The sequence below is a fragment of the Diceros bicornis genome, chromosome 7 (genome assembly GCF_020826845.1).
Source record: "Diceros bicornis minor isolate mBicDic1 chromosome 7, mDicBic1.mat.cur, whole genome shotgun sequence".
Taxonomy (NCBI): domain Eukaryota; kingdom Metazoa; phylum Chordata; class Mammalia; order Perissodactyla; family Rhinocerotidae; genus Diceros; species Diceros bicornis.
This window is the reverse complement of record NC_080746.1, coordinates 54785225-54809995: the sequence shown is the minus strand read 5'-3', so window position 1 is coordinate 54809995 and position 24771 is coordinate 54785225. Positions and strand designations below refer to the sequence as shown.

The 24771-nt window shown below is 37.2% G+C and overlaps 1 protein-coding gene across 11 annotated transcripts in view; it reads left to right on the top strand.

The window, feature by feature from the left end:
• The window catches only part of EMSY (EMSY transcriptional repressor, BRCA2 interacting), an 88440-nt gene that overhangs the window by 55490 nt on the left and 8179 nt on the right, over nucleotides 1-24771 (top strand). For 8 of the 11 annotated variants that reach the window (XM_058545571.1, XM_058545572.1, XM_058545567.1 and 5 more), the window contains 8 exons: nucleotides 3416-3552; nucleotides 6043-6216; nucleotides 7908-8106; nucleotides 16281-16445; nucleotides 18175-18330; nucleotides 19355-19396; nucleotides 21960-22111; nucleotides 24021-24584. In XM_058545571.1, the coding sequence (XP_058401554.1) occupies nucleotides 3416-3552; nucleotides 6043-6216; nucleotides 7908-8106; nucleotides 16281-16445; nucleotides 18175-18330; nucleotides 19355-19396; nucleotides 21960-22111; nucleotides 24021-24584 (1589 nt within the window). The remainder of the gene's footprint in view (nucleotides 1-3415; nucleotides 3553-6042; nucleotides 6217-7907; nucleotides 8107-16280; nucleotides 16446-18174; nucleotides 18331-19354; nucleotides 19397-21959; nucleotides 22112-24020; nucleotides 24585-24771) is intronic. The other 3 variants (XM_058545569.1, XM_058545566.1, XM_058545568.1) reach the window with 2 other exon arrangements.

Here is a 24771-nt window from a genome sequence, read left to right as displayed (position 1 = left end):
CTATCAGATAGGTAAGTTTTTTTGTGAACTTTGTTGAGGGTTGGTTGAAGAATCATGCCTATTTTATTTAAGCAGAAGATTGGGTCCTCTAGAGATGAACTCATCATCTTGACTCTAAGGACATGAGAATTTGTGACAATGGCAAGACTTGATTTTGATTCTCTTGATCTTTAGTACAGTGTCCAGGCAAGGAGCTAGTGTTTATATACTTTTTCATTCATTCATTCATTTGCTCATTCTTTGAGCAAAGCAATGTAAAGCATTACGCAAAGACCAAGATTGTCAGAGAGATTTAAGAATCTGTGAAGGGTAAAATCTGGGCCAATAAATTTGCGTTCTTTAAGCTTCCTTGCCATAATGCTCCAACTTTTACAGGCATCTTATTTTTAAATAGGAATCTCTGGAATGCATCAGTATCATAGCCGGTGATCCAAATGTGATTCACAATTATGTGCACCCCTTGTATCTTGACTCTTTATAAGACCGTATATAGGTGGGTTCTCTGATATGCTCTGAACCAGATACTGGGCTGGTTGCTGGGGTACTTACGGATGTACATGAGGTGCATTCTCTGCCCTAAAGAACACTAAACAAATGAACTTGTATACATTCTTTTGTAAAATGAGACTGTAGACTGAATACTATGAAAGCGTAGGGGAAGACCTTTTTTTAAAAAATGAATAATACTTCTTTCTTCAATATAACATAGGTGTCACCTGAGATACAGAAACATTCTCACTGGAATTTTAGACTTGTATAATTTGATAATTCTAGTCATAAATTGTATTCTATTTTAATATAATGCTGTACTTGCTTTTCCTCATGCTATGCCTTTTTCTTCTATTTTCTAACATTCCTCCCCGACCCGTATATTGTTAAGCTGATAAACTTGGTTTGCAACTGTCTCATAAATTGACACACATCTGTAATGGAAAGGATTAGACATTTTTGTAGATATAATTCACTTGTTAAGCAAGTTTTGTTAAAAAAGTAGACCTTGTACTTTGTGGGGTTAAAGCTTGGTTTACATTTTCTTGAGGTAGTTTTTAATGTTTACTTTCTAAAAACACTTTTTTATTAACAAAATATTTGGTGAGGCTGCGTTATCAAAGGAGGCATCATAATCAATCACATATGAGGGATTGGAGTTAATTAAGAGTTAAAGTTGAGGGGCCGGCCCAGTGGTGTAGCAGTTAAGTTTGCACAATCCACTTCAGCGTCCCAGGGTTTGCCAATTTGGATCCGGGATGTGGACCTACTCACCGTTCATCAAGCCATACTGAGGTGGTGTCCCACATAGAAGAACTACAACTCTACAACTATGATACACAGCTATGTACTGGGGCTTTGGGGAGAAAAAAGGAAAAAGAGGAAGATTGGCAACACATGTTAGCGCAGGGCCAATCTTCCTCAAAAAAAAAAAAGTAAAAAAATAAGTTAAAGTTGATATAAGTAAATAATGAGCAGCTTGGTTTTTGTGGCTCTTAACAGCTCACTATTCAGAGACTACAGGTAAAGGGAAAAACATTTATGAAGCTAGTCCACGGATAAAAGTGCTTTTTTATGTAACCTGAGTGTGTTACCATGGACTAAAGAGACATGAGATGATGGCAAATATAAAGATATTTTAATAAGTGCCAAAAACTGAAATATAACTAGAATATTCTTAGTGCAATCTTATTTCTAAAACTCTAGTAAGAAATGCTAAGATTGTCCAGTAGAAAAGAATATAATTTTGTTTAAAGAATAGAATTTTGTTTAATTTTTCTTCTTGAGAATATGTTAATCAGTCATGTTTTCGAATACCTGGTTCTGTGCTTAGTCGTTTGATAAATGATATGCAAGCCTGTAGAAGAAAAATATGACTTGTCTGTTTCCATAGGCAGAGGAAATTACAGGTGCAAAAGTAGCATTGAGACTGGTATGCTCAAGGAAATCAGCACACTGAAGGAGAGGTATATATTGGATAATCCTGAAAATTAAAGTCTGGTGGAACCTGGAAAGCTAAGCAGAAGAGTTTGGGCTTTGTGTGGTTGGTAATAGGAAGCCATATAGTGAAGAAGTTACTTGTTAGACTAGAGTTTGTGGTGTGTGTTGTGGAGTAGGAACAAATAAGATAAAATTGGTAGATTAAGGGCCAGATCATACAGAATTTTGAAACCCAAGAGGGGAAGTTAGAACTAGAGGATTACAATAGGGATTTAGGAAGGTATTAGGAAGTTACAATAGGTATTAGGAAGGTTATTGACCAGTTTCACATGTTCTGGGTTCTTGACATGAGGCCATTAGTTTTTTCAGGATGTTTGATATGACAGACAGCATGAGAGCTATTTGCATGATAGAGAAGCTTGAAATTGGGAGAATATATGGGAAGCCAAAAGAGATGAGGGTCTGTCTGTTGAGTTGACATGGATAACATTTTGAAAGAAGACATAGGTTGGTGACAAATTGAATTCATTCACATACTCATTGAATAATGAGTACGATCATTACTGAGTAATGATCGTACACTGTGCTAAGCATTGAGGAATCAGTGACATGAAAAGATACAGTGTGGATCTCAAGGGGCTTTCATTTTGTTGGGGGATACAGGGAGTGAAGACAAGTCAAGAATCAAAGATTTGCACCAGGATTTCCAAGTTGGACAATTAGAAAAATATAGGGTATAAATTTGACAGGTAGATAAATTTAATAGGTAGAAAAGAAGCACATTGTGGAATGATGTGGGGGAGAGGGCATGATAATAATATGTTTGGATCTGTAGATATAGATCTACTAAGTAGATCTTAATGGTTGAAAATATAAATTTATGTATAAATATATAAATTAGAATTTCATCCTCAGACTCCTCAGAGTGCTGCAGATTACCAGAGCACACATTTAAATCTGTGAGTCAGTGTTTATTTTGTCTTTTTTGATTACATACAAAAATACATGGCTTATTTCTTTTCCTACATTTTCTCTAGAGTGTAGTGTTATGTGAATTTTGATAAGTATCTACCTCTTTTTTATGTTCTTTTTTGAAGAGTTTTCCCATAACACTAGTCACACAGATATAATACTGGGTTTAGGGGAAATACTTGTGGTGGAATAGAGATTCTGATTTGTTCCAATTAACCACTCAGGAGAGGAATATTGATGGGGAAACGGATAGTGATATTTTTAGATTCTGAGTTTGCTGTGTAGGTCCTCAGATTCCGAAAAGATTACTGCTATAAGAGTCGATTCTTAATATTCTCTCATTCTAGGACAGTTTGTAATTTACTATTCCAAGCCTTCATTTTCATCCTCATGACAGCCTTCACGTCATCTAGGGATGACTGACTACGTGTATTAATTGTGTTCAACGTAAACAGAAATAACCAAATATCACTAGTCCTTAACTCAGGCCTCCTTTTCTCCCCCCTTCTCTAAGGAACGACTACCAAAATCACTACAATCCCAATGACTTCCAAGCCCAATGTGATTGTTGTGCAAAAGACTACAGGAAAAGGAACGACCATTCAAGGCCTCCCGGGCAAAAACGTTGTCACAACATTGCTAAATGCTGGAGTAAGTAAGAGCTTGAACTGCAGACTCAGCAATCCACTGAGGATTTTAAAGACCAGCTATACAAATATTTGCCTAAGGACTTCAGAACCCCACAATGGCCAGAATGGCTTGGTTTACCACTACTGTGATGTAATAACTGTTGAAACACCACCTACTGATGCCATTTTTCACAGTAATTTCTAAAACATGTTGCTCATAGCTAGGTTGCTTATGACAATGCTTTAGATGCTTAGCTTGGTCCAGATGGAGGATTCCATGGGCTTAACTACAGGAGGATCTCTGTTAGAGGACAATTTTATTCCTGCTTATGGCCAGTAGATACCAGCCTAGTATTTGGCTAAGGCTGGGCACAGAGAAATATTTGGGATTAAGACTAAATTAATTGACAGGGATTTGTTACTTTCATTTTTACCTCTTTGAGCTAGTAAAAAAAAAATCAAATAACAGATTCATTTATAGTTCTGAAGGCAGTTGGTAAGAAGTTAAGAGGTTTGGAGTTAGACAAACCTGGTTTTTTTCTCTCAGTATAGTAGTAGTTTGACTTCGGCTAACTTATTCAACTTCTCTTATCCTTAATTTCCTCATTTGTACATTGGGGATGATGATCTCTACCTGTGAGTTTGTTCAGTAACTGGTTGCTGTTTTGAAAGTGCTTAGAACAGTGCCTGGCACGTAGGAAGTCCTCGATAAAGGGTTTTTTCTTATTGTCCATTGTTCTTGGTACTTAACTATTTAGGCTTGGTAATGTCCCTACTTTGCTAGAAAAAAGAATGCTATACTTCATTGTAGTAGATCTCTAGTAGCTTCGTAGGCATCAGTCTTTACAGTGTTGGAAGGGGTCCAGCATTAGATTTTTTTCATCATGTATGAGAACACAGATTGTTCCTAGCCTAAGTTTACATAGTAAACCAAAAGTAAAGCCAGGATTAGAATTCAGATTTTCAGAACCCTTTATAGTCTGGTTTGTAATTTTATAGAACTTGTTATATAGGAAAGGATACCATGCACCCTAGGTCACATAGATCTCAGAGTCATGAATGAATACTAGCTGCTAGAAATATCTAGTAGCAACAGTTTGACACATGAAATGATAGTAAAACAAGCAGGTCAGAGTATAAGACCATCCTCTTCACCACATGTGTATGTGTACCTGTACTCACAACTTGATCACCCATGCATGCTCACACACGTGCATCAGAAGAGCTTTTTCAAAAAATAACCTGCTAGTTGGTTTTGATCAGCTTTGAATGGGTCATTATACCTGGGCAGGGTCCAACCAGCTATTTGATAGATAGGCATGCCCACTTGCAAACTAGCAGATCTTGGCAAGTGAACTAGAGCTCTTTCCAGAGATGCTGCTGTGAAGGGTGTGTATGTGTATTAAAATAAGTAATCACATGATTGGCAGACACTTCATATTTCCCTTAGATAATTACAGCAGATAGTTAAACTTGTGATTTTTGTAATCATATTTAGCTCTAAATTTGCAGAGTGATTACCTTTTTGCTAGCTCACCTGGGTGCTTTGCTTTTACTGGCTGCTAAGTTTAAATGGCCACATATTTAGATGATAATGACCGAAAATTAAGAAAAACTGATAGGGTGAAAAATTTCAGATCCTTTCTTCTTAATTTTGTGAATTTTAATTTTTAACATTCTAATAATTTAGTAAAATCACTGTATTTAAATTTAATTTAGTTGTGCTCAGGTACTGACTGCATAAATGACGAGAAAATGGTACTTAAGAATAAAGCAGATGAAAATGCAGAAAATGGTGAAAAGTTAATGGGCTTAAGTTATCTCTAGTTGATAAACTAAAGTGATGTTAGTAACATACTAGTAGTAAAATGTGGGAAACGTGCTAAACTTTTCCTTTATAATTTCCCATGTAACCCCAGAAAGAATGTTAATATCTCTGCTGATTTCATCTCTTGCCCATACTTTTTCACATAGACATTCTGCTGTATATTCTTACAGTTTCATATCTGGGCAACCTAGGAAGTTTATTTTGAATGTACACGGTTAGCTATTGGTATAATGCACATTAGTTTTTTTTCTTTTTATTACATAAATGTTCATTTCAGATAAATTAGAAAATAAAGATGGATGTACGGGGGCAAGACCTATAATCCCAACTCTTAGAGATAATTATTGTTAACATTTTAGTATATATTCTTCTACAATTCTCTATTTTAATATATGTATTCTATGAATGGGACAGTATAGTAAGTATTCTTATGTAAGGTAATTTTCTAAAATTCACTCATCAGGAAATAATGTCTTCTTTGGACAGAAAGTTGGTCAGATGACTCCTAAGATGGTTTCAACTAAGTCTAGGATTTTTGATCACCTGGAAACATTGTACTTTGTTGCATAATTTACAGTCCTTTCCCATCACCCTGGGAAAATCTTTCTGTGACTTTTTAGTAAAAGGACAGTTTTTATCATTTAAATGCATATAAATCTCATATATTCACTGACTTCAATTTAGGGAGAAAAGACTATTCAGACGGTGCCAGCAGGAGCAAAGCCAGCTATTATCACGGCTACAAGACCTATCACCAAAATGATTGTAACTCAGCCAAAAGGAATAGGTTCCACAGTACAACCAGCAGCTAAAATCATCCCAACAAAAATTGTTTATGGGCAGCAAGGGAAAACACAGGTATGCTATAAGATATGGTTATTTTTCTTGATTCTGGTATATTTCAAATTCCTAAAATTCGAAGGTAGAAATTTGAATGAAAAGATCAGTAATCTTTAAAAAATCAGATTGTTAAAAGTTATGACTGAATGTGTATATCATCTGTTTTCAAAACCTGTGTTTCTCTCTTCAGTACTTTTTTTTTGATATCTAAATATTTTTGTCATGTCATGAGCAAAGATTGGGGAAAAGAATCTGCTTGGAATAAAATTTGCTAAAGGTGTATATTCTTACTTGAGAAGTAGATGGTTGAGGGAGGATGGTAGTTATTAAGAATCTCTCAAAGAAAAGTATTCATTTTTTATAAGCTTATATGGCCTTTGAAAGCATTTTATTATAAAATTTGCTTTACTTGAAACCTAAATAATAGAGAAGCTAGAGGTCTGTTCATTTTTCAACCAATAGAAGATAAGGGAACTTTTCTGGAAATTTGCCAGGGAAAATGAGGCTCAAGATTTAATCTTACGTTGCTAGCCTAGTGTTTATTTTGTAGGTACTTTAACTGCTTTTCTGAGAATATCAAAGGAAGCCATTTCAGCTTTGGTTGAGAAATGCTATCCTAGAATTTTTGTAAAAGATATTAATTTACCTATAAACTAATAATTTGCCTTTAGAATCAATTCCCTCAGAATCGTAGCCAAGTAGTTTACATATCTAAACAAATAAGATTTGTGATTAGAAATAAGTCCAAATTGCCTTAAATTTCAACTGTAAAAATTTCATTTGCTCCATCATCTAAGTCATAGTATAACCTGTGTTTTCATTCTTGAATTCTTGGAAATGGGTGACTAATAGAGTCTGAAAAGGTTTAGAATCTTATATGGGGAGAAAGAAAAAACTCATGTGGTGGGTTAACATTTTTATTCTGCACACCCAATTGAAGTCAACTCCTAGAGTCCAAATTTTGAAGTAGAATGGCTCAGTTTGGAAATTTTCTCCCATTTCGCTTGTTTTTGTGTATGTGGTTTTGACTTTTGCCAGGAGTTGATCTACCACATATTCCATATTGCTTCTGATAGTTGTCTAAATCAGTGTTCCTCTGGGGATTTCTTCAAAGATGACTTAGGTCCCAAGCAAATTTACTTTGTGCAGTTGTGTCAATTAGGAATTTCATTTGGTTGCTGATGAAAAGAAAGCCGAACAACAGTGGCTTAAACAAATTACAAAAATAAAAATTATAAAAATAATAAAAAATTATAAAAATAAATTTATTTTTATTATGTTAATTAATGTTTAGAGGGAGGAAATCCTGGACTGTTACTGTGGCTCAAAAATTCCAGTGGGAATCTAGGCTCCTTGTGTCTTTCTGTTCTGCCATCCTTAGCTTGTGGCTACTATTCTGCTGAATAGCCTACAGGTTGTAAAATGACTCCTGAAGTCATTATAGGCAAGGAAAAACAGGGGCAAAGGCTCTTGTCAGAATCATGGCTGTTGCAGTCTAGCATGTACCACTTTAAACATTGTGTGTGACTTGGCTATAATTTGTTCATAGATTGAATTAATTTTTGATGAACAGTGCTATGCCCAAAGCATAATCAATGTATAGAATGCTGTTTTCCATGTCAGGAAAATATTAGTTTATGACCTAGAAGTTTAGCATTTTAAATAGTGCTCTAAAATTTAAACTGGGTATATTTCTGCTTTTCTTCTAGGTTCTTATTAAACCCAAACCAGTGACGTTTCAAGCCACAGTTGTTAGTGAGCAAACAAGGCAGCTGGTCACAGAAACATTACAGCAAGCATCCAGGGTGGCAGAGGCTGGTAATTCATCTATTCAGGAGGGAAAAGAAGAACCACAGAGTTATACAGATAGTAGTTCCTCTTCCACAGAGTCCTCCCAAAGTTCCCAAGGTAAGATCCATTTTACTTCTGATTTATATAATTACTGCTGACATAGTGCCCTAGTTCCAAAATAGTTGCATCTAGGGATTTCAAACAAACATATATGCTTTGATTTGTCATTTCTTTTGATTTTATTTTCTTTTGTCTGATATGTAATCAGTGAGCTAAAGTTTTGCTTTTGGCAAGGCTTACCATTCTTTTCTGCATGGCATATGTTCATCAAGTAATTGGTAAATTTTAGATGATAATTTTGACAGAGAGGGATTATCAAACTGGATAGAGCTGTGATTCCTCCTGTTTGCTTTGGGTAAGTAGAAGTATACAAAAAAGTGAATATACTTTTTGATGGTTGTTGCTGAATCTTGAGAAAGAATCAAGGTGGCCAGAGGTGGGCTATAAGTAGGGTGACCATACATTGCAGTTTGCATGGAACAAGTCCTGCTTTATGTCTGTTCTAGTGCAGTTATTAATAGCATTCCCTTTTACTCTCAAAGCTATGCCAGCTTAGATGATAATTTTATGATTGTCCTAATTATAAGAAAGGAGCTATGAAGCCAAACTCCATAGTAGGGAAGCTCTTTATCCTCTGTGCTGTTTTAATTATGTTGCTCTTCTAGGAAGTCTCTGGAAATAAACTCATGATCATAAACTTTGAGACCTTCTGCAAATCTAGCACTCCTGTCTATCAGTTACTTTAACCACCCTTATTGTCAGGTGGTATATTTATGCCTATGCTTATGTGTTCTGATGCATCTAAGCAAAGCTGTTTATCTTCCCTTGATCATTTCTCACTCACTCCATTCCTTCTCTTCACCTCTCCATTATTCTCTCTGGAGTGCTTTCATAACACCTTCACTTTTCTAATACAGGTTCTTCATATTGTGTAAACATTTATTATTTTAACTCTTCAGTAGAGTCTTCCCAGGTTAGTCTTACATGGTTCAAATTGTTAATTCAGTTTGACATTTATTAGGTTATGCTGTGTTAAGCATTGTACTAGACCCTACAAAGATTGAGTAAAATATAATTCTTGCCCTCTAGGAGTTTAAAATCTAGAAGAGGGGATAAAAATATGTACAACTTCAGTATAAGAATTTTATTAGTAATAAACAGAAAAATGCCAAAGGCTGAAAGTTCACACTCCAGTGAGGAGAGGATGAGAAAGCTTCATGAAGGAGTAGCATTTGAAATGGTTGAAAACTCGTCAGTTAAAAGTAAATAAAAATGTTGATTTTAACAAACAAGTAATATGGCACTCAGAAAGGGGGTAGTTTTCTTCAGCATATCATGAATGATAGTAATATTTTCTGAATCAATTTGCTTAGATTCACTTTATCATTCTATATTGATTGTGACTCAGTTTATGTGCTAGTTACAGTGGAGTGATGCTTATTCTCTTATTTCTTTTGGAGTTATACTGATTTGATATTTATAGATTCCATTCTTAATTCAAGACATCAGCTGCTTTTCCTCTTTAAGTCTGCAGTTTCTTGAATAATACTAGCCTTTTTTCCCCCTTGAGAAATATTTTCATAGCTGTTAGTGCTGCCAAGTCGATTCTGACTCCTAGTGACCCCTGTGTACAGTAGTGCGGAACCTTGCCAATCTTTTTGCACCATCCTCTCACCTTCTGGTGCTATATCAGACAGTGCTCCACTGCTATTCATAGGGTTTTCATGGCCATTCTTTTTGGAGTGGGTGGCCACATCCATCTTCCTAGTCTGTCTTAGTCTGGAAGCTCCACTGAAAACTGTCCACCATGGGTGACCCTGCTGGTATTTTAAATACTGGTGGCATAGCTTTAAGCATCACAGCAACATGCAGCCACCACACCACAGATGGGTTGATGTGGTTCTGTGACTGGGAAGTGAACCCAGGTCACAGTGGTGAGAGCATCAAATCTTAACCACTAGACCACCAGGGCTGGCCGTGTTCATAGAGGGCAGGTAAAATGTTCAGCTTATGAGTTGGTGCTAAAAGGGGGACAGACAATAGATGTCTGTATATACATAATCTCAGGTTATCTTTTGAAATTGCTAATCTTTTCCTAAGGGAGCTGTAAGCCAATCATTACTTCTCAAACATGCTGTTTCATTAGTGAAAACAGTTCACTAATGAACTGTTTCAGTTTTCATTCTAAGAAGGGGACAAAAGTTTGGCTATTTTTGGAACTGATTGAGTGTAAGATTTTCTGCTCTTCGATCTATTATACATAGCTTCATGTATTTTTATTTATTCTTTATCTTTCATCACATATTATTTCTTTTACAGATGTTCTGTAATACAGAAAAATTTCACAATTCAGCATAGCAATGTCTAATATAGTTGACTGTAAAGCCAGTTTTTATAATCTACATTTGCCCCTCCCCCTATATCCTTGTATAGCTCCTTAGTACATTCTCACAAAGACAAGGGGCTGGGAATATATATGCTATGATTTAAAGAGGAAGGGATAGGGCCGGCCCCGTGGCTTAGCGGTTAAGTGCACATGCTCTGCTACTGGCGGCCCGGGTTCGGATTCCGGGCGCGCACCGACTCACCGCTTCTCCGGCCATGCTGAGGCCGTGTCCCACATACGGCAACTAGAAGGATGTGCAACTATGACATACAACTATCTAGTGAGGCTTTGGGGAGAAAAAGGAGGAGGAGTGGCAATAGATGTTAGCTCAGAGCTGGTCTTCCTCAGCAAAAAGAGGAGGATTAGCATGGATGTTAGCTCAGGGCTGATCTTCCTCACAAAAAATAAATAAATAAATAAAGAGGAAGGGATAACGGCTTTGGTCAGTCTAAGATCATGGTGGTTTTCAAACTATATGTGGGTCACATCTACTGGGAATGTAAGTACTACATAGCTGTCCATTTTTCCTTTATATTGCTTTTGTAGTTTTTAGCTCCCCCTCCCCTTTTCAGTAACTTTCTTTTAATGTAATTTCAAACTTACAAAAAAGTTACAAGAAGAGTAAAAAGAACTCCTGTGTAAACTCCTTACCTAGATTCACCACTTGTTTACATTTTGCCATATTTGCTTTGTTGTTGACTCTCTTTCTACTCCTCTGTGTGTTTATAATTTTTAAGTTTCTTAACCATTTGAGAGCAAGTTGTAGATATCATGTCCCTTACCCTTAAATACTTAAAATTTGTAGGTTTGTATTATTTAAAGGTTAGTTTTTTCATAACTGCCATACAGTCATCAATATCAAGAAATTTAACTTTACAATTCTGTAATCTACAATCCATTCAAATGTCATCAGCAGCTCAATAATGTTCTTTATAGTTTTCCCCCAGTCCACATTCCAATTCAGGATGCATGCATGGCTGTTACTTGCATTTAATTGTTATGGCACTTTATTTTCCTTTAACTTGGAATAGTTCCTCAGCCTTTCTTTGTGTTTCTTGACCTTGACATCCTTGAAGAGTATAGATCAGTTATTTTGTAGAATATTCTACAGTTTAGTTTTGTCTGATGTTTCCTCGTGATTAGATTCAGCAGGAATTCCACAGATGTGAGGTTATGTCCTTAGTTCTGTCTTATCAAGAGGCATGTGATGTCAGTTTGTCTCAATATTGATGATGTTAATGTTCATCACTGCGTTAAGGCGATGTCTTCCTGTTCTTTGCATTACAAAGTTGCCATATTTCCCTTTGAAATTAATAGTAATTTGTGGGGAGATACTTTGAGACTATATAAATACCATGTTCCTCATCAAACAATTATTTACTAGTTTGAACATCCATGAATGATTTTCTAAAGTCCATTATTCTTTATATATTTGATAGTTGACATTCTACTGTAAGAAAGAATCAACCTTTTCTTGACTGCAGATCCTTTTTCTGTCGACTTCCCTTACACAAATACTGGAATAAGGATGTCTTTTATGCCATGGGAATTTCTTGATTCTACTTATTGTTTCTCAACTTTCCCCACCATCTGCCACCCCCAAGGAGGAGCAGTTTAGGCCTTATACTTTATTCCTGAACTGTTGCCTCACAGGATAAAATAGAGATTTTCAGCTTCACCTTGTCATGCTTTCCTTGATACCTTGGGAAGGTTCATAATTCCTTCTACACTACGCTTCCAAAATTGCTTTATACTACCAGCTATTTTATCATTGATCATTTTATTTTGTACTTTTTGATTGTTGGTTTATTACAATTGTTTTCTTTTCCACTTGGCTACTAGCTTCTCAAGAGCAAGGATCATATTCATCTCTGTATATCCAATATTTAGCAAACAGGTTAACTAGCACTAAGTAGACATTTAGTAAAAGTTTCACTGAATGAACAAACAGCAAAACAGCAACCATAATAACTGTGGCATAGGGTTAAGCTTCAGCCTTATAAACTTATTTTTGTCACCTGAGTCCAAAATATTGTTTCCTTTCTGGGGTCCCCCTTAACCTTGCGGATGGGCCTTTTAAGCGGTATGTACTTGGAGTGTTTTTAGATATTGACAGATAGCTAGATGACCAAGCCTAGTGGATCAAGGCTGTGCTTTTGTGGGTCACTTACTGAAGTTTGGGCCATATCCCTTCCGTAGCTCCTGAGCTTTCCTTCCTAATTGGATCTTCTTTTTTTCCCTTTCTCACTTGGAAATAGTCTAGCCTTACTGGGTTCCATATTTAAAAAAAGAGAGAAAAATATTAAAGATTTCTTTATTTATATTGTTTATTTCCAGAAAGTTTTAAGATGGATTAGATAGACTATAAGATTATGCGAAGTAAAATAGAAGAGTACAAGGAGATAAAACCAAGGGTAGGGATTTAAGATGGAACAAGGCATGAGACAAATACAAAAATGCATTCTGTAAAGACATTGCTTTAAGTAGGCCGCAACTTGGGTTTCTAGGATGATTTTTCCAGAAGCTTCGTGATCTTGGTATGTCATGGTAAGGGTGGGAAATAAATCCAGATTAGGCAAAACATAACTTATTTCAGAGCCGTTATGTGCTGCTAATATATGTTGTGAAAGATGAAGAGTGGAGTATGTAATATAAAATGCTCCCCAGTTTTTTTGACATGGAACCCTTCTTTTGCAGAACATCTTGAGGAACTAATGTTCTTTGGAACATTTTGGGGGATGCTGTCTAGGCAATTAAATACTGTGAAGGCCTTGGGCTTTATGACTAGTTCAGGGAGAAGGTACACATTACATCGTAGAAGGGATATAGTTTAGAAGAGATGGTTTAGATGTGTAAGACATCTGAGAATCATTTATATGAGGAATGGTTGGTGGAGACAGGAGATTTATTATGGAGAAGAGAAGATGAGGGTTGGATTGGAGGGGACATGGGAGCTGTTGTCAGTTACCTTGAGGACTGTGATGTGAAAGAGGAAAAAGAATTGGTCTTTGTGGAGACATGGATGGAAACTAGAACCATTGGGTAGAAGTCACAGGAAGACGTATTTCCACTCCATATAAGAAATTTTTCCAATGTCATAACTGTGCAGAATGGAAGGAAACTGTCTTGGAAAGTAGTGAGTTCTCTGATGCTGGAGTTTCTAGACTGGCAGGGATATTGTTGTGAAGATTTTAGCATAGGATTGATGATAGTGTTAGATGAACTTTTAGATCCTTTCTAACTGAGAGGTCTTACAATTCTATGAAAGTATGATATAGGACTTTTATAGTAAAGACATAGGAAACATTCTTCCATAGAGATGCCTGAGTCTGTCTTTGGATATAACAATACAGTGTGTATCTCTACTACCTAACATGTAGTATTATGTCCAATAAGTATTTGTTAAGTGACCTGTTGGGAAAGATATCTGAAGGTGAGCAAGCCACCATCCTCAAGAGAGAGAGGGAAGTCTAGGTGGATGCAAACTACATAATGAAATGGTACTGTGAGATCAGGCTCCTGGTGTCTCAGTCATTGTACTCTGACCCCAGCATCAGACTTGATAGGCGGTAGATTTATCTAGTCTAAGCATAAGCCAAAAGTAGAGAGGAAATCACTCAAGGAATGTTTTTATGTCTAGGTTCACGCTCTCATTCTGTGTCACAGCTGTTGGGGTTGCTGCAGTGATACTTTGTGATGGTCAGCTACTCTTTCTGAGTATGGGCAGAAAGAGTGAGCAGTCTCCCCAGTCCCTACAGGATGATGTTATTTGGGGTGATGTCTCTGATAGGTGCTCCCATGTGGAAATTTGTTTTCCTTTTCCAGTCTCTTTCTACCTTATCTTTGTATAAATGCAATCCTTGTGTTCTTCTCGGTATTCAATGTCTCGTATAGAGTTAGGTTGCAAAGTTATTGCCCAAAGGTTCTCTCACCTAACCAAAGGGTACCTACATCATCATGAAAATTTCTTAAGTTTGAGAACTTAGGTTATGTAAAAAGAATGATTCCCTAATATAATCAGCTCTCTTAAGTTTAAATTCTATGTATCTACTTTGAGTAAAGAAAACCGGTTACATGCTTCACATGGCATTTGGTATTGCAGGATAGTGTCCTTCAATCTTCTAGATTTTTTTGGAAGTTTAATGGAAATTATACATCTCTGGTGTGGCGTATATCCTACCCAGTGTTTTTTGGAGGAAAATACAGTTTGTTAATGGTAATTAAAAATTTCATATCTATTATATATTGATTTTGTTTTCTTTGGGAAGGCTGTTTTTTTTGAAGAGTCGTTCCCCCTTCCCCAACCTTTTTGGACAACTTTGTGATTTTCAAAAATATGAGGTTGGGGCCGGCCCGGTGGCGCAAGCGGTTGGGTGCGCGCGCTCCGCTGCGGCGGCCCGGGGTTCGCTGGTTCGGATCCCGGGTGCGCACCGACGCACTGCTTGGTAAGCCATGCTGTGGCGGCGTCCCATATAAAGTGGAGGAAGATAGGCACAGATGTTAGCCCAGGGCCGTCTTCCTCAGCAAAAAAAGAGGAGGATTGGCTGATGTTAGCTCAGGGCTGATCTCCTCACAAAAAAAAAAAAAAAAAAAAAAAAAATATGAGGTTTATAGAAGGTTGAACTTCTGTTGTATTTATTCTTGTTTTTTGGGCCACATGAATTCTTTTCATTCTTCCGTGATGCTTTCACTGACCATTCCAATTCAAAGCAGTCTTTTTCTAAGTGTTTGATTTTACCTCAAAATACAAAGCTATATGTATATCTTTATTTTATGTCTCTTCCATTATAATCTAAACTTGGGAGTAGGGGTCATGCCTTTATATCCTACATAATTTCCTGTGTGGTGTCTCGGATAAAGGAGTTTAGGGACTTAACACTAGTCTAGTCCAACCTGCTTATTCTATAGATGGGAAACTCAATAAATAGTTTGTTGCTTGATTTGATGCACATTTAGTGTTTACATGCATACCTGTATATCATGAATATAATAAGCTTTGAATTAGGGCTATAATTTGTTTTGAAACTTAATAAAAAGTCTTAGAATTGAGAACTTTCAGGCCACCACCACCACAACAATAATAACATTTCTCTTGTCCTTCATAGTTTATAAAGCTCTTTTACATATATCATTTCATTATATCCTCAGAAATCTTGTGAGATAGGTAATTTTATTATTGGCATTTTAGAAATAATGATACTAAGACCCAAAGAATCAACTTGTTAATAATTGATAGAGTTGGGGCTGTAACCTGACTTCGAACTCTAAATGTTATATGTGTCCTATTATATCATGCTGCTTCTAGATTATCTATCCATTCTTGTTGTTGGTGGACAGGATTTCCTTTCAGTAATTCAGCCATCCAATAAGTGTTGACTGAATGCTCAGGTTGTAATACAGAACACATTTTCAGGTGCATTGGGGAAAATAAAACTCCTACAGCATTTTGTTCTTACTGTACACAAACATGCACACACCTACACAAATGCACACCTATATTATAGCAATTAGCACATTGAATTGTAATTTGTCTTTTTACATGTCTGTCTCCCCAACCAGATTGTGTGCTTCTTGAGCATCCTCTGATTATTTTGTGAGCTCTTTTATATCTTCAATGTGGAATATAGACTCTGGCACATAGGTGCCCAGTTTGTTGAATCAATGAATGAATGAATAAGTGAATATAGACGTGAAAGACATTATACCCTCTGGAGGCTTACAGTCTTCTTGGGGAGATAAAGCATGAAATTTACAGTAAATACAACGATAAAAAAAACAAATTGTTTTTTTTTTTAAGACAAACTTTGTTTATAGGGTTTGTTTTTTTTTAACTAATATAAAACAGATTCCCAGCCTGTAGTTCATGTAATTGCTTCCCGGCGTCAGGATTGGTCAGAACATGAGATTGCAATGGAGACTAGCCCCACCATAATTTATCAGGATGTATCCAGTGAATCACAATCAGCTACTTCAACAATCAAAGCTCTGTTAGAACTCCAACAGACAACAGGTATGAACTCACATGCTCACTTGAATGAAGCATGTTTTCTCTGGAGATGGGTTGTGCTAAAATACTACCACTGTTATATTTTCTTTGTTATTATTTGAGCACATTTCCCCCCTCTGGACTTGTCTGTATTCATTGGTGCAGTCTGTTTACTTGTCAGTTCATTAAGATGTGCACAGGAGTACTGAAAGAGAGATTATAGTCAGTAGAAAGAAGAAAAAAATGGCAGAGCTCTTTCTTCTCTGTCTTCTGCTTAAAATGGACAATCCTGTTGCCTCTTGTCACCAGAAAGGAGTAGGTCTATCATTCTAAGCACAAGGATCCATGCAGTATAGTTGCCGGTTCTCTTCAAGAATAGTAGGAGGCAGAATTGAAGGGCCCCTGCCATCCTCCTTGATTTTGGTGGGGCAGTTTTGTGGTCATAAAACATCATTAATGGCCCTTGCTAGCATTCTAATTTGTTTTAATTTTATCTTCATATTCTTTGTATAATTTAACCACTTGAGCTTCCATGCAAAGCTATACTCATTTAATAAGATCCTATCAGTATTTCTAGTTACTATATATCTTTGATAAACTCTAGGCAAAACTGTGTTAGTTATAGTACTGACTTTATTCTATTATAATAGGTTCAAAGATTGTCAGAGTATTTAAGGGACCTTATCGATGATCTCATCCAACCCTTTCATTTTATGGTTAAGCAAACTGAGATCTAGAGAGGTTACCCAATTGGTTAGTGGCAGAGTGAGATTCCACGTCTTTTGATTCCTAGTTCAATGTCCTCTCTACTTGTGGGGTGATTTTTAGTATTCTTTTGGTTTTGATTTGGTTTCTTTGTTTAAATGATTATCTTGATTTTGTCATGTTATATGCTTGGTGGGAATAATCTGAATGATCATTCAGTGGACTTAATTACTGGTTACTGTTTGTTGTAGTATCCATTCCACACTACCCATAGAACACTTGCATTTAATGTAAGTCTTTGGTTAATCTTTCTGTTGGTGTTATTGTTGGCCTTAGGCATTTGCTCAGCTCCTTGTCTTTGACATACTCAGCCATTTCCATTAATGCCTTATAGAGGGTGGAAACCAAATGAGTGGATTTTGTAGAAAAAGTGATAAGATAGAAAGTAAATCTATCCATGGAAACCATCTTTGATTCCAGACCATTCCATAACACATTTTTGCAGGAACAGAAGGGCCATTTTTTCCTAACACTGAAAATTTTTATTCTTTAAGAGTCATTGACATTGTACCATTTCTTTGGAGATCATCTTGAATTCTAATAGATCAAATTAAACTGGTCACTGTGTTATGCTATTCTGGGTAGGCATGCCCTAGAGCAAATCATGCTGTGTACTTCTCATTGACCCTTTGTTTTCAGGTTGGTAAACTCAAGAATACCAGGGACTACCTTGAAGAAGGGTAAAGGAAATGATCTAAGGGAGGTGTGTACAAGGGAAACAGACCCAGTTGTTTGGCCTAGTGATAATGGGGGGGATTTTGGTCTGACTGCATATGTGTCCTTCTTGCTAGGCTGCTGGGTATGGTTGCACAAGTTGTGCACTCTACAGCCATACATAGCAGTCTGTTTTTTTCTTTACAACTTACTGTCTTCTTAGTCACTGCCAGTGTGGCACCCCAGAGATCTGTTTCATTATTCCCATGGACAACTCTGGTTTTGGTACTTGTTTGTAATAAAAGTTAACTTTTCCCCTGACTTTTTTATGCAGTAAAGGAAAAATTGGAATCTAAACCAAGACAACCCACTATTGACTTGAGTCAAATGGCAGTACCTATTCAGATGACCCAGGAAAAGAGACATTCTCCTGAGAGTCCATCAATTGCTGTGGTAGAGTCAGAACTAGTTGCTGAATACATCACTACTGGTAGGTGTCCTTTTACAAAGTAGTATTAAGGTAGGAGAGCTACCTGTCTGGATTTCATGGGGTGGTTCTTTGGGGGAGAATATATTTTTTTGTATTTCTAGATCTTTTCCAGTTTGCTCTAAGAGCAAATTCACATTGTCCTTGGGATTTACTTCAAGTATCTTTAATGACTAGGGAGAAAAATCAATAGGTTGTTACAAAGGTTGCAAGTAATATAAAACTGGAGGTTGGCCATAAATAACATCTGTGAATATAGGGTAACAGTTAAATATCTTTTATCTAAGAATAAATATTTTTATGCAACTGAAGTTTTTAGTTTTAGGGGAGGGGAGGTGGGTCAAGGGAGAAAAAAGATACAAAATCCAACTCTTTTTTTAATGTAAAGAAAAAAAATGTGGAAAACTTTAAATCCTTGTAAATACTTAGGAGGTTCTGGTGGAAAGCAAATTAGGTATTTGTTTCAAATGTGGTCTGGCAGCAAAACACTAACGAGTTTTTTGGATGGCATCTATAGAGAAGTGGAGCAGGAAGGATAATAGATTCTTTCTCTCATATTCTGGTGAGAACACACCTGGAATACTGCTTTCTGTTTTAGACACTTCATTACCTCGAAATTTGAAATAGTTCAGAGAGTAGTAATGTGAATAATTAGGGGTTAGGAGAGATGACTTATGAGGCAATATGTAAAGAACACCTGTGTTAAGTTTTCTTAAGCAGTGATTAAAAGAGAACATAAAGTTACAAATATTTGAAGGATGTAAATACCAAAGCGGAAAAGGAATTCTTTGGCATCATTTTAGGAGATGTTATTAAGATTAATGTGTTAATTTGCTAAAAGGAAAAATCTAGTTAAAGATTATGGAAAGCCATCTAACATCTTTTTTAAGAGATATTTAGCAGAATGCTAAGTAAAGCAGAGGGCAGGCAGTATGTGGGGAAATCAGTATTAACCTCTGGGATAGACTAGGTCATCAAATGGTAAATAGATAAAAAGACCTATGATTTCTTCCCTTATCCTTTTCAGAACGCACTGATGAGGGGACAGAGGTTGCTTTTCCCCTTCTAGGTAAGTGGTGTGCATCCATTTGTAGTATAATTAAGGTAAAAGATGATTGTTTTGGGGGGAACCACTTAAATGGATGCGCTCTACTCTGATCTGGTAGAGGAAAGGTAAGCTCCACTCAGTGAAAGGGAGAGAGATTTTCCTTTTGCAGAATAGTGGGATTCCTTCTCAGAAATGAGCAGTTTGACATTGGAAAATATGAGTTTTTTAAAGAAGTGAGTGACTGTTTATGGTGTTTATGGCCCAGTTAAGGTCACTTCAGCTGTTTTCCAAATGTTCACTCTGTGACCTGCTTCCATAATCTCCTCCCATCATATCCTCAGCCACAATGAGCATTTTCTTTGACTTCAAAGCCAGCTTTCTGGCCCTGGCCTCTTTTATTACCCTGCAGTGGGTGTTACTTTTCTCTAACTTTCCTGCACTCCTGGGGAATTACTATGAAGAGATTTATAGTATCTTGAATGAGGATGATTTTTAAATGATTTTAGTTGATCTATTAAATCCATTTCATTTCTTAATAAAAAAATTTAATGTAATAATTATGAAGATTAGTATGGGCAGTAGAAGTGTTCCATATAATCTGATAGTTTCATCAGAAAATTTTAATTTATTATTAATTTTTCAAATGTCATTCATTTCTGATGATGCTTCCATCAATAGAAAACTTCATTAATTTGCTTGCTTAATTTAAATGTTAGTATGATTTGTCTTTTCTCCTACTCAGTCATGTTGTAATGATTTTAATAGTTGTTTTAATATAAACCCTGACTCCCCTTTTTTTAGTTTGGTTGAGCACATATGGAAGATCTTATTAACTGTTATAATTTAAAATATACATATAAAGCATACTGTGAAATACAGTAAGATACTGTAGTCCATTTATAAAGAATTCTGGTGATGCTGCCTATAATCTCTTATATCACATGTAGACATATGTATAGCAGCGATAGAAAATCTATATTTGTGAATATAGATAGAATATATTATAAAAATAAATAAAGCTTGCTTATATTTCACTAGTTTTCAAGTTCTCTACTTTACGGTCACATGCCACATAATGACATTTCAGTCAACGACGGACCACATATACGATAGTGGTCCCATAAGATTAGTACCATATAGCCTGGGTGTGTACTAGGCTATACCATCTAGGTTCGTGTAAGTATACTCTGTGATGTTTACACAATGACAAAATTGCCTAACAACACATTTCTCAGAACATATCCCTGTCGTTAAGTGACGCATGACTATAATACATAAATGGCACTTTTATATGGATTTCTGTAGTGATCATCTTACCCTTGGACACCTCACTATGACTTTTCTAAGTATGGAACCACTACTGCTTGAAATTGTAAATTGAGATATATGAGCATTAGAATCATGGATTATTGAGAGAGTTTTGATAGTCTCAAAATCCTTAGCTAATTTTACAGATTTGTTTTACTCTGTTCCTGGTTCAAAAAGTTGGTTTCCCAGTAACTATAAGCATTTTTAAAGCTCTGTAGAATAAGAAGTGGTGAATATTTATACTGTTTAAAAAGTTGAAATTGAGGCTGGAAAAAATGATAGATTGGTATCAATGTAGATGTATAGTTATACGTCTATAAAAAATGTAAATATAAATGTGTAGTTTATTCCATGGGACCTTTGTAGCAAGAAAATAAGAAGTGGGGTTGTTCCTCCACTGTACTCTCACCCATTTGTGTCAGATGAGCTAAATTTGAGAAGATGAAAGAACACTGATTTTTCTATTCTTTTGTTAACTTTATATTTTAGTACTTAATTTAAGGGCCATTTTCAATCCACTACTTCATTTGGTCCTCTTTGGAGTAGAAACAGAAATTTTTATTATCCCATTAAACCCAAAAATCAAACAAACAAAATAAAACCTCTCAGTTTTAGAGGTTAGTAGAGCTTGTGACGTCTTCAAATTCTCATAGCTGATTGGGGACAGAGTGGGACAGAATCCAGGTGTGACTCTTCGTCCAATTCTCTATCCGCAGTATCATCTTGACCCTTTACATCTTTAGAAACTAGAAGCCTGTGAAACAGTGTCACTTCATATAAAGGAGTGAATGCTTCTGGTTTTGTATTGCATTTGGAACTGGGACCAAGAGATTCAAGAACTTGTATTGTCTTACTATCCTTAAAGATATTAGTCTGGGGTTCAATTACAGAAACTGATTTTGTTTTCTTTCCCTAATGGGGTAAAGGTAATTGGAGAAAATGAGTACAACTCACAGGAGGATGTAACTTTAAGGGGTTTGTTCCTCCTTTGTGATAGTAGTTTTCACAGTGCTTCCTCATATATTTCTCATCTCATCCTTATAATAGCTCTGTTATTCCCATTTTACAGATGAGGACACAGAGTCTCAGAGAAGATAAGTGACTTTCTCAGAGTCACACAGCTCATAGAGGGGCAGACTCTGGTCGTCTGCCTCCTAGTTCACATTACTACATTTTTCTCTGTGATGCAGTCTCACAGACATTTGTTTAAAATGACTACTGGTTACAGATGCTGTGGTGATTTCGGGGGAAATATCATCACTTCCTCTATTTTCAGTCAGCCATCGCTCCCAGCCCCAACAGCCCTCCCAGCCCCAGCGGACCCTGCTCCAGCATGTGGCTCAGTCACAGACCGCAACACAGACTTCGGTGGTGGTGAAGTCCATCCCGGCATCTTCCCCTGGAGCAATCACCCACATTATGCAGCAGGTTGTATCTCTTCTTTTTCTTCTTACCTTCTGTAACTGCCTCCTTCATGAAATAAGGTTCATTTTAATCTCCTATTAAAAGAGGGGAAATAACTGAATCGAAGAGTGTTTGTGTAATCCTTTTGTCTGTGAGGAGTGAGTAGAGGAAGTGAATTTATAGTCTTAACACTGGAAAGTAATTAAGAAATAGTGTTCTTGGATCTTCTATGAACTCTTAACATTTCAGTAGGGCGAGGCTATCTAGATGAATCTGTGACCTCAGAATTAATTGGTCACTGTTTCTGTATATTTTACTGTTATGGAAGAATTTATCATGGAGGTAAGATTTTCAAATGAAATAGAAGTTGGTTTGTTTAGCTGTTTGAGTTTTTTGTTTGTTTTACACTTTGCTTTTATAATGAATCCTCAGGGGGAACATTGTGAATAAGTAGGTAAATAAATATTTGACTTTTTTTTACTATATATGACCAATTAAGGCGGAAGAGACTCAATAGGAAGGAGAATGAATTAATATAAAACAGAAAATCTGATATCAAGGGCAATGGGGAAAAGGAAAAAATATGTTAAGTTGATTTTGTGTCAGATACTGTGCTTTGAGTTTTAAATACATTAACTTGTTTGCTTCTCACTATGATCCTGCAAGGTGGGTCTATTATCCTTCTTACAAATGAGGAAACTTATGCTCACAGAAGTTAAGTAACTTATCCTGGGTGGCAGAGCCAGGATTTAAACCCAAAGCATCCTGCCTCTATTAGAAAGTGATATCATAGATATCAGATTTAAGCATGACTTATCATGAGTAGTCACATAAATCACCATCACTCGACTAGTTGACCCTAATTGTAGGTAGACTACCTGAAAGGCAATGAGGGAACTGTTAAATTAAAAACCTGCATGTGTAAGGGATAGGAGAGAGTTTCAATTGAATCTCAAAGTTTTAAAGTTTAGAGTGGAGGTGTAGTATATGACAAGGCAGTGGGAAGGATGAGGTTGGGGTGGATCTTGTGTCACTGAAGGAAGCCAGATGGCCAGAGATTTTGCTGAGTGTCAGATCTCAGCCTGGAGTTTGGCCCTCATCTGGTTGGTCCTGATGTTGACTTTTCTCAAGACACCTAGAAAGGTCAGACAGGCTGGCCCTACCCATGTCACTCAAGATCGATGCCTCCGCCCAACACTGTTATAACCCACACCAGGCAATCTCCCTTTCGAGGACAGGAGTGCTCTTGTCCCCTCCCGAGTCTCCTTCCCTCCTGGGAGCCAGGTGTCCAGGAAGCTGTTGCCTGATGGGCCTGGTATCTGACCAAAGGGGCAAGGAGGGCTCGTGCAGAGGGCTGTTCATGCAGACCTTGGTGAAATCCGATGAGCCATCTCCACTCTGAGCAGAGAGGCTGTCTGTGGGGACTGGGATGGGAATTGTCCCTCAGACAATTCTTACCTTCTGGACAGCGTTGGAGGCGCACACGGCCAAAGTGGGCTTCTCTGGACCTTGGCTTTTCTCTGGAAGCCTCACTCCTTGGTTACTGCGTTCTTTCTTTGGACGGGTTAACATCTCTGATGACCAGGCTGGAGAGCTGTGTCCTGAGCCAGGGAGCCTTTCCTTTTTCTGTGTTGGGCTGTGCTTACAGGGCAACCTTATTCTTATCTATAAGTTCTGGGCCCTCTAGGACTTTTCATATAGAAGTGAGTAGACCAGTTTTTGCAGTCCTTAATGTCTGAGAGTTGAAATTACAAGAGTCTCAATCTAAAGCCCCCTTTAGGTTTAGAAACCTTGAGGTTTCTTGGTCGTTTTAGGCTCTGCCTTCTGAAAATTTTTGAATGAATCTTGTAACCAAGTCTTTTCCAGTCTGAGGAAATGTAGCAACGTAGGTGTTTTTCTTATTTCATTCTTACTTTGTGCCTTTTTTACTCAGGCGTTAAGCAGTCACACTGCTTTTACCAAACACAGCGAGGAACTTGGAACTGAGGAGGGCGAGGTTGAAGAGATGGACACTTTAGACCCTCAGACAGGTCTGTTTTACCGATCTGCCCTGACTCAGTCACAGTCAGCTAAACAGCAGAAACTTAGCCAGCCCCAGCTGGAACAGACTCAGCTGCAAGTGAAAACTCTGCAGTGCTTCCAGACTAAACAGAAGCAGACCATCCACCTGCAGGCAGACCAGCTTCAGCACAAACTCCCGCAGATGCCCCAGCTTTCCATCAGGCATCAAAAACTCACCCCTCTCCAGCAAGAACAAGCACAGCCCAAGCCAGATGTACAGCACACACAGCATCCCATGGTGGCCAAAGACAGGCAACTTCCTACCTTAATGGCACAGCCCCCGCAAACTGTAGTACAGGTGCTTGCAGTGAAAACCACGCAGCAGCTCCCTAAACTGCAGCAGGCTCCGAACCAACCAAAAATCTACGTGCAACCCCAAACCCCCCAGAGCCAAATGCCACTCCCAGCCTCGTCTGAGAAACAGCCGGCAAGCCAGGTAACAGAATATTGATAGCATGCAAAGTTAAACTTCTCTGTTCACGGAAAAAATGAGAACATCACGACCCTATTGTGATTAGCAGTGCTTTCTCCTGGCCAAAGGAAACTCAAAAGCCTCATTACGCTGGTATTACTTACCCCATCAGAAGGTTGACATTAGGAAAGAAATGCACATGTTAATATAG